General features: G+C 41.5%; 1 protein-coding gene across 3 annotated transcripts in view; it reads left to right on the plus strand.

Annotated features, from left to right (window-relative positions):
• Window positions 1-7,454, plus strand: part of Smu1 (SMU1 DNA replication regulator and spliceosomal factor) — a 19,235-nt gene extending 11,781 nt beyond the window's left edge. For 2 of the 3 annotated variants that reach the window (XM_055599104.1, XM_055599105.1), the window contains exons 7-12: window positions 874-990; window positions 2,088-2,215; window positions 2,857-2,983; window positions 4,880-5,047; window positions 6,051-6,203; window positions 6,933-7,448. In XM_055599104.1, the coding sequence (XP_055455079.1) occupies window positions 874-990; window positions 2,088-2,215; window positions 2,857-2,983; window positions 4,880-5,047; window positions 6,051-6,203; window positions 6,933-7,031 (792 nt within the window). In that variant the 3' untranslated portion in view covers window positions 7,032-7,448. Of the gene's footprint in view, window positions 1-873; window positions 991-2,087; window positions 2,216-2,856; window positions 2,984-4,879; window positions 5,048-6,050; window positions 6,204-6,932 lie in introns of all 3 variants that reach the window. The other variant, XM_055599103.1, reaches the window with a different exon arrangement.
• The last annotated feature ends 726 nt before the right edge of the window (window positions 7,455-8,180 follow it).

Genomic DNA, 8,180 nt, shown 5'->3' on the forward strand with positions numbered 1-8,180 from the left:
AAAGAAAGAAAGAAAGAAAGAAAGAAAGAAAGAAAGAAAGAAAGAAAGAAAGAAAGAAAGAAAGAAAGAGACAAAACGAAAAAGAGAGAGAAAGAAAAGCACTTCTGAAAAACAGATAATGGAAACATTTTAAAAATATATGAAATACTTTGTGGAGTTGATTGTCTTCTTCCCACCTTTACATGAGTTTCAGAGATGAAATTCAGGTGGCCAGGCCTTTGTGGCAAGTGTCTTTACCACCTAAGTCATCTTTCTGGCCCATTTGTTTAAACCATTAAACAATCTCACTTTATAATAAAAAAACAAAAACCAGTTTCATTTTCTGTGTGTGGTAATACATGCCTCTAATCTCAAAACCTCCCTGCCTGAAAAAAAAAAACAAAATGAGGAGAACAACAACAACAACAACAAAAAAAAAACCCTTTCATTTGAGTAGTGATAGATGTTAAATGAAACATCATGCATAGATATTCCGGTAGATGATTTTAGGAAAGGTAGCTGACAGGTTGAGACAAATGTTTGCTTACTTTCTCATGTCATCCCCCAAGTAAGTAAATTGAGATTCATTAAAGACAGAAAATATGAGACTGGAGAGACATTTTGCGTAGAGAAGTTCGGTGAGTCGCCAGAGGCATTGCCATGTCCACCTTACGTTGGTACTTCCTGTAGTGTAATTTGAGTTATGTAAATTTATTTATCCCTAGTTTTATCAGTTGTTCATGAGGAACTTGTACATGGCACTGCTATTTGCTTTGGAGGTTTAAAGTAGACACACTCCATCGTCCTGCTTCTAGTCAATTTCAGCAATTCTGGGTGGGGCCACTGGTGTGATTTTGTGTTATTTTAATAACTGTTAATCGTTGCTTACTTTAGGATCTTAAGTACCAGGCCCAGGATAACTTCATGATGATGGATGATGCTGTCCTCTGCATGTGTTTCAGTAGAGACACTGAAATGTTAGCAACTGGGGCCCAAGATGGAAAGATCAAGGTATGATCAGTGCCAAGAGTGCTTGTATTTAGACATTTTCAGGTTTCTTGTTTTGTTGTTGGTTTATCTTGAGACGGGGTTTCTCTGTGTAGCCTTGGCTGTTCTGGAACACTCTCTGTGGAACTGGCTGGCCTTGAACTCAGAGATATGCCTGCTTCTACTTCTGTTGCAGAGATTAAGGGCGTGCACCACCATTGCCCAGCCATTTTCAAGTTTTTTAATGGTGTGGTACACCTGACATTCATTATCAAAATAGCTCTTTTTGTAAGTATCAACTTGATACTAATTCCTTTTTCTTGTTAAATTTTACTAATAATTCTGTGTGGGATGGTCTGTTAACATGTTTAAAGTCACACAGCTGATAAATTACAGATCTGGCACTTCAGTTCAAATCTGTCCTTGTCTGTTTTGGTTGTAGCTCACTGTATGTAATGTATTAAGGGAATGGTATACAGCCCATTAGCTGTACTTTGTTTTTAATTGCTAATGGTGGACCTGGGGCTAGGTAAAATATGGAAATGGTCACTGCTTAATGGACATAGCTATTGTTTTATTGTTTTTCTTTTTGTGTGCCTGTGAAGTGTTGGGAATTGAACTCAGGGCCTTGTGAATGTTAGACAAATACTCTTACCTGTGACTTGTTTTTTGTTTGTTTTAAAGGTTTAATTGTCTTTGTTTTTAAGATTTATTTATTTTACGTGTATGAATGTTTTGCCTGCATGTATGTATGTGCACAGTGTTTGGGCCTAGTGCCTGAGGAGGTCAGAAGTAGGCATCAGAGTCCCCTGGAACTGAATTTACAGGCAGTTCTGAGCCATCATATAAGTGTTGGGAATTGAACCTGGGTCCACTACAAAAGCAGTAAGTGCTCTTAACCTCTGAGCCATTTCTCCAGCCCCTAGTCTTGAATCTTTATCTTAATAATTTATAAGAAAAGAGTTTTAAGTTTCAACGGATCTCACATCATTATACTACTACAGTAGACATGCCAGATGGAAACGTTCACATGCAGCTTTCATGCTGTCTTGGTATAATAGCACTGTGTTGGGAGCCGTATCTGCTAACACTTTATTCACACTTTTATTTTCTTAATAAAGGTGTGGAAGATTCAAAGTGGACAGTGTTTGAGAAGATTTGAAAGGGCACATAGTAAAGGGGTCACCTGCCTAAGCTTTTCTAAGGACAGCAGTCAGATCCTTAGTGCATCTTTTGACCAGACAATAAGGTAAGAGGGATCCCTGAACTCGTGAAGATGTGATAAAACAGGACCCCAGAGGGAGAAGTTACTCATGAACCTTTATGCTGTTTTCAGGATGGGGTGATGTGATTGCAAGGGTATATAGGCCTCATTTCCTCAAGTTCAGGTGGCATAGCACTGTTCTGTGCATTTGCGTTTTTATCCAGAAGAGACCTGCAAGGATGAAATAACAGTGTTCCATGTCTCAGTGCATGGTCTGTGAAGCTGGAAGCTTGCATTCCCAGTGCTTGGAAAGGAGAGACAGGTGGACCAAGTCTAAGCCAGCTTGGACTTCCCAGTGAAACTCTGTCTTGAAAAAGGAAACAGGTGGTCTGTGGAGCCACCTGTGTTCTTAGTGCTTTGGAGGACCCAGATTCCTGGCACATAGCTAAGACCCACTAATTACTAATCTCTTACTGGTCTGGACGGAAGCCTGTGGTTACTGGTATTTCTCTCAGTCTCTTGCTGTGCAGTTTGCATTATTCTGTTTCATTGTTTGACATAATGAAATTATACTGTGTATATTTAATTTAATAGTGTAATACTTTTGCAGTTCACTTAAAATGCATTCAACACTTTGCTCCCCAGAATGACATACTGAATATTATTCTTTTAATTTTATTTGATAGAATTCATGGTTTGAAATCTGGAAAAACACTGAAGGAATTTCGGGGCCATTCCTCCTTTGTTAACGAGGCAACGTTCACACAAGATGGGCATTACATCATCAGTGCATCTTCTGATGGCACTGTGAAGGTGAAGTATCAGCACCGACTCATTCTGGGATGTTATGAAGGTAGCGTTGGTCAGGATGGTGATGATCTAGCATGTGATCCGAGACAAAAGTTCCCTGTTGTGTATGGTACACACTCATGTAACCTCAGATTCATACAGGCCAAGCTTTATCGTGTGTAGAAAGAGGGTTCTTCTAAACCTAGTGAGGCTTCCTTCATCATAGATACATGCAGTAGTTCAGTGTCCCTTCCCATAACTAGAGGCCACTACTTAACCACTCCTTAAAATCAGTTCAGAAGTCTCAGTGACCAAGTCCTCCTTTCTTGTGCTTCTCTTCCAGTTTAGAACTTTCCTTGTTTGAAGAGGAGGAAGGGAGAGAAAGCATAGGAATAAGAGCCTCCTTGCAGTTGGGAATCTAAGGCACCCCTCTTGCCACAAGTTCAGTGCCAGTCTCTGCTGTTTAAGACCTTTTCTTTAAAGACAAACAAGGGGCCAGGAGTTGGTGGCAGGTGTGCCTGTGGTGGTGACTGTTCACGGTGTTTAGAAGACATCTGTGTTGTGCAGAGCTTCGTTAATCACATAGGAAAAGCATCAGGGGCATGTTGGAGAGGCTCTCCCACCTCCTTAGTGAGGGTATCTGAACAGTACCAGGCAATCCTTGGTCCATCTCTTCTAAGCATATCACAGGCTTTTCAGGGTGTCTGACTAGAACAAGGTGAAAACTGAGATAATGGGATTGGGAGGGAAAGCGGGAAGGGGCTACATCTGGGATACAAAGTGAATAAACTGTAATTAATATAAAAAAATACACCAAGATAAGTAGTTCTAGGGTCTGAAGGGCTTCAGCCTCCTAGATTCCCATGTATGTGCCAATGTTGTGGCTTCTTTTTGACCATATTCAGTAAGCTGTACATTAGCGTCATTTGTGGAACTTCAAGAAAATTCCCATGCTTCTGTCTTACACCTCGGCCTCACCAAATCAGTTTTGAAGATAGGGCGCTAAGCTAACCTCTCCTTCGGTTTTAATGCCATTTGAGTATTTAGTTTGTTTGTATATGTGGGTGTGTGCATGTCTCCTTACGCACTTAGAACCCAGAGGTCAACTTTGGGTGGTGTTCCTCAGTTGCTTCTCCATGTTGTTCAGGGGTTCTTGCAGGGTCGGGGACACTTCGGGCATGTACAGCCACTCTCAGCTTCCAACTTACTGAGACAGGATTTCTCACTAAACTTGAAATTCAAAGATTCAGATAAGCTGGTTGGCTGTCCTGGTTCCTTCCCAGTACTGAGATTGGCATCCAATTTTTATGTGGGCGCTGGGAATCAAACTTAAGTTTTCATGTTTGTCTAGCAAGTACTTTACTGAGCATGTCCTCAGTTCCTGGGTAATTTTTCCCTCCCTTCTTACCGGAGCCATTGTAGAATATACTTTCTCAAAGTAAGGATCCTTCTGTCTCAGCTTCTTGATGGCTGAAATTATAGGTCTGTACCATCATGCTTGGTATTTTCTTTGATTTGAGACAGGATCTTGCTATAACAGCAGCCCAGGCTGGCCTTGAACTTTCAGCTCCCCAAGTTCTGGGATTACAGGTATGTGCCACTGTGCTAGCTCCTGGTTGTTTATGAAGATAGCAGTGACACGTAGCTAATTTCAAGGTGTGTGGTTCTTTTGGCTAAGGAAGAATGTATAAGGAAAGATCCTGGATCATATTGTTTATTGTAGTTTTCATTTTATTATGCTAGTTAAATGCTGAAGAGTGCTTACATGTGGCAGTATTGGTTATTTGATTTTCTTAAGATCAAGCAGCTTTGTTTGAGTCCATTTTTACTCATTTTTATTAACCTAATTGTTAACTTTTAAGCCTTAAACTTCAGAGATTCTCATACTCAAAATGTTTATATTTTGTTTTCGTATGGTAGATCTGGAATATGAAGACCACAGAATGTTCAAATACCTTTAAGTCCCTAGGCAGTACTGCAGGGACAGATATTACCGTCAATAGTGTGATTCTGCTTCCTAAAAACCCAGAGCACTTTGTTGTGTGCAACCGGTCAAACACAGTGGTCATCATGAACATGCAGGGGCAGGTGAGTTCTCAGAAAGTGCTTCTGCACTGGCCTTGATCTGGCCTATACTGTGACCAACGAGGTTCCTGCTTCTAAGCTGTGTTAGCTTAGAACTATATTTGTAGATACCCATACAGAAGTGCACCCTTTCTGCAGAGTATATATGATGCTTTTTCTCCTTCATCTAGTCTGTCTTGTTTCTGAGACAGAGTCTTGCTGGTCTACCCTCAAACTCAGTGACCCTCCTCTCTCAGGCTCCTCAGTCTGGGTTTATGGGTGTACTGTGCCCAGCTCCAGCCTGTCTTCAGCCTCCTTTAGCTAGCAGCATTTCCTTTTAGGGAGGCCTATTGTGGTGTGGATTACTCTCTCCGGACATGTAACTACCACACAAGGTAACAAGGGAACAAGGGAAGAAAGCATCAGTGTCTCACTGTGTGGCCTAGGCTGGCCTTGAATTGGGTGTCCTTTCCCCAGCCCCCAAGTGCTGGGACTTAAGCTGAACACTATCAAGATGAGTTTAATGTTATATACCATAAAGCAAAGTCCTACTTGGTCCATGCTGGGTGGGGGATGGGCATTGCATCTGTTTGGACTGGAATTTTAAGTCCAGGTAGTACTGAAAACTAGAGGTATATTGATTTAGAAAATGGTTATATGTAAGGTACTGAATTTGCCTCAGGAGAACATAGTAAACTAGAGGACGGGGTGGTGACTTGGAAGCACAATTCAAAATTTCTGTCAGCTCTTTAATTTTAGGTAGCTTATTTGTTGAATGTTTTCAGGTGGAAGCCTGAACACACTCAGGTCCCAGCTCTTGGGAGCTGGAGGCAGAAGGATCAGGAATTCAAAGTCAACCTTGACTGCATAGCAAGCAAGCTTGAGACCAGCCTGGATACGCGAGACTAGGTCTCAAAACAGACAGTCCTTACTAAGTGCTAGGTCAGCTGCAGGGGTAGTTTAGCATGCTGCCTGCAGTTGACCTGCTGTAAATCTTGTTCTTTTCTTTGGATGTGGTGCCTTCCAGATTGTCAGAAGTTTCAGTTCTGGTAAAAGAGAGGGTGGTGACTTTGTTTGCTGTGCCCTGTCGCCCCGTGGTGAGTGGATCTACTGTGTTGGGGAAGACTTTGTGCTCTACTGCTTCAGCACAGTCACTGGCAAGCTGGAGAGAACTCTGACGGTGAGTAGTAACTGGGGATGCATGCCCTGAAGGACAAGCCATCTGCAGGCTGACCACCATCAGTGTGAACCTCTATAGAGAGCATGCAGTGGAGGTGCTTGCCAATGCACAGTTAAGTAACTGTATCACATGTTAGAATTCAGATAATGCAGTTCGGCTTCAGGGAAGAGGATGACTGTACAGAAAGCAGAGGGACATACTGTCTAGCTAACTAGGCAGATCTTCTAGGCAGAGGAGTTGGAGACAGGCTTTCTCCAATACCTTTAGAAGGTAAATGACTTGCCTATTATCCTTCCAAATTGATTGCTTTTGAAACTTTCAGCTTTCCGCTATTAAGTTTCAACTAAATTGGAGGTATGAGGAGTATTTTTTCTTTTTCATGACAAGGTTTCTCTGTGTAGCCCTGGAACTTGCTCTGTAAAACAGATTGGCCTCAAACTCAGTAATCCACCTGCCACTGCCTCCTTCTGGGATTAAAAGTGTGCGTCACCTCCCAGCTTATGAGGAATGATGCATGCCAGTTCCTTTAATAAGCAGTCCCCAAATCACAGTGATTTAACTAAATAAAAACTATCTGATTATCAGTAATTGGAGAGCCCTCTTCAAGCAGTGGCATTTGGAGTATGTGACCTCTTAGGGTCCCTTCTTCATCCCCACTCAACTCTGGAGGCCTCTTGGAGTGCTTTGTTAAGTAAGGTCTGTGCACTCTGACTGCTTTCCACGGTCCAGGTTCACGAGAAGGATGTGATCGGAATTGCCCACCACCCGCACCAGAACCTGATTGCCACCTACAGTGAAGATGGACTCCTGAAGCTCTGGAAACCCTAAGGCAGCCTTGCACTGCAGCCTTGCGGTATTCTTCTCACTCATTCAGACAGTTTTCTTTGCAGCCAGGGAGCATGCACTTAACGTGGAGGCATGTTCATGTGCTACTTTACTTTCTTATGTCTGCCTTTGTAAAGAGAATGTCTGAACCTCAAGAATACTTGTCTGAAATTTTGTGTTTAAGAAGACTTACCATGTAAAGCATTTTAAAGGCAATAGTTTATCTGCTTTTAACTGGGACAGTCACTTAATGTTTTATTAATCTATCAAAAGATTTGAAATACTGTTATTTCTAGATGAAAAACTTCATTTGAAATGCTAATTAAAACATGCATCCTATCATAAACTTGTAAATAAGTCACTATGCTATAATCAGTAGCTACGGATTTTTTAAAAAAGATTTTAATAAACTTATACCTTTCTGAAGACTTTACCATAAATGTTCATATGGGGGAGGGGGAATCATTATTCTTGAACCTTCAGTCTGGTAGTCAGTTCCTGGGACAGTATAAGGTAGGCTAACATGAAAAAGCCCTGGTGACACATGGATCTTTATTCTGTTGTCAGCCTTTTCATGCCAACAGTGTAAGTAATTCTCAGGTGTAGTATTCTTCCTTCACTGCTAATTTTTGAGTCTTGCAGTTTTTAGGTTCAAGCTGACTCAGAATTTATATATTTATTCTGTTAAACATTGACTTCATGTGACTGATCATAAAACAGCTAGATTCCAGTCTGCTTTCATGATTTACCAGTCCAGTAGCTTGTTTGAAAGACATTTTTAGGTTCCACCTCAGACCTACACAAACTACTACACTGAGACCAATTAGCAAGCATGTTCACATATAGCATTTTGTCATCCTTTAGGCAGGTGATTTCATTTTTACTGGGTTACTGGGTTTATGCTTTTACCAGCTCAGACTCATCACCTACCTGCCTAGCCCAACAGTTTGAGTGCTGAATATGTAACCAAGCTACTATTTTCCCCAACCACAGTGGATGTCTGAAATTGGAACACCATCAGCAGTGATCATGACCTGACAGCAGGTCATATGAACCCAATACAAATCCCATGCATTATCCTACCTTAAATGCTGGGACTACAGGCATGTACCACCATGATGGCTGGCTGTCCTGGGTGACTTATAGTTCTCT

The sequence above is a fragment of the Psammomys obesus genome, unplaced genomic scaffold (genome assembly GCF_907164565.1).
Source record: "Psammomys obesus unplaced genomic scaffold, mPsaObe1.curated_primary_1811, whole genome shotgun sequence".
NCBI lineage: Eukaryota > Metazoa > Chordata > Mammalia > Rodentia > Muridae > Psammomys > Psammomys obesus.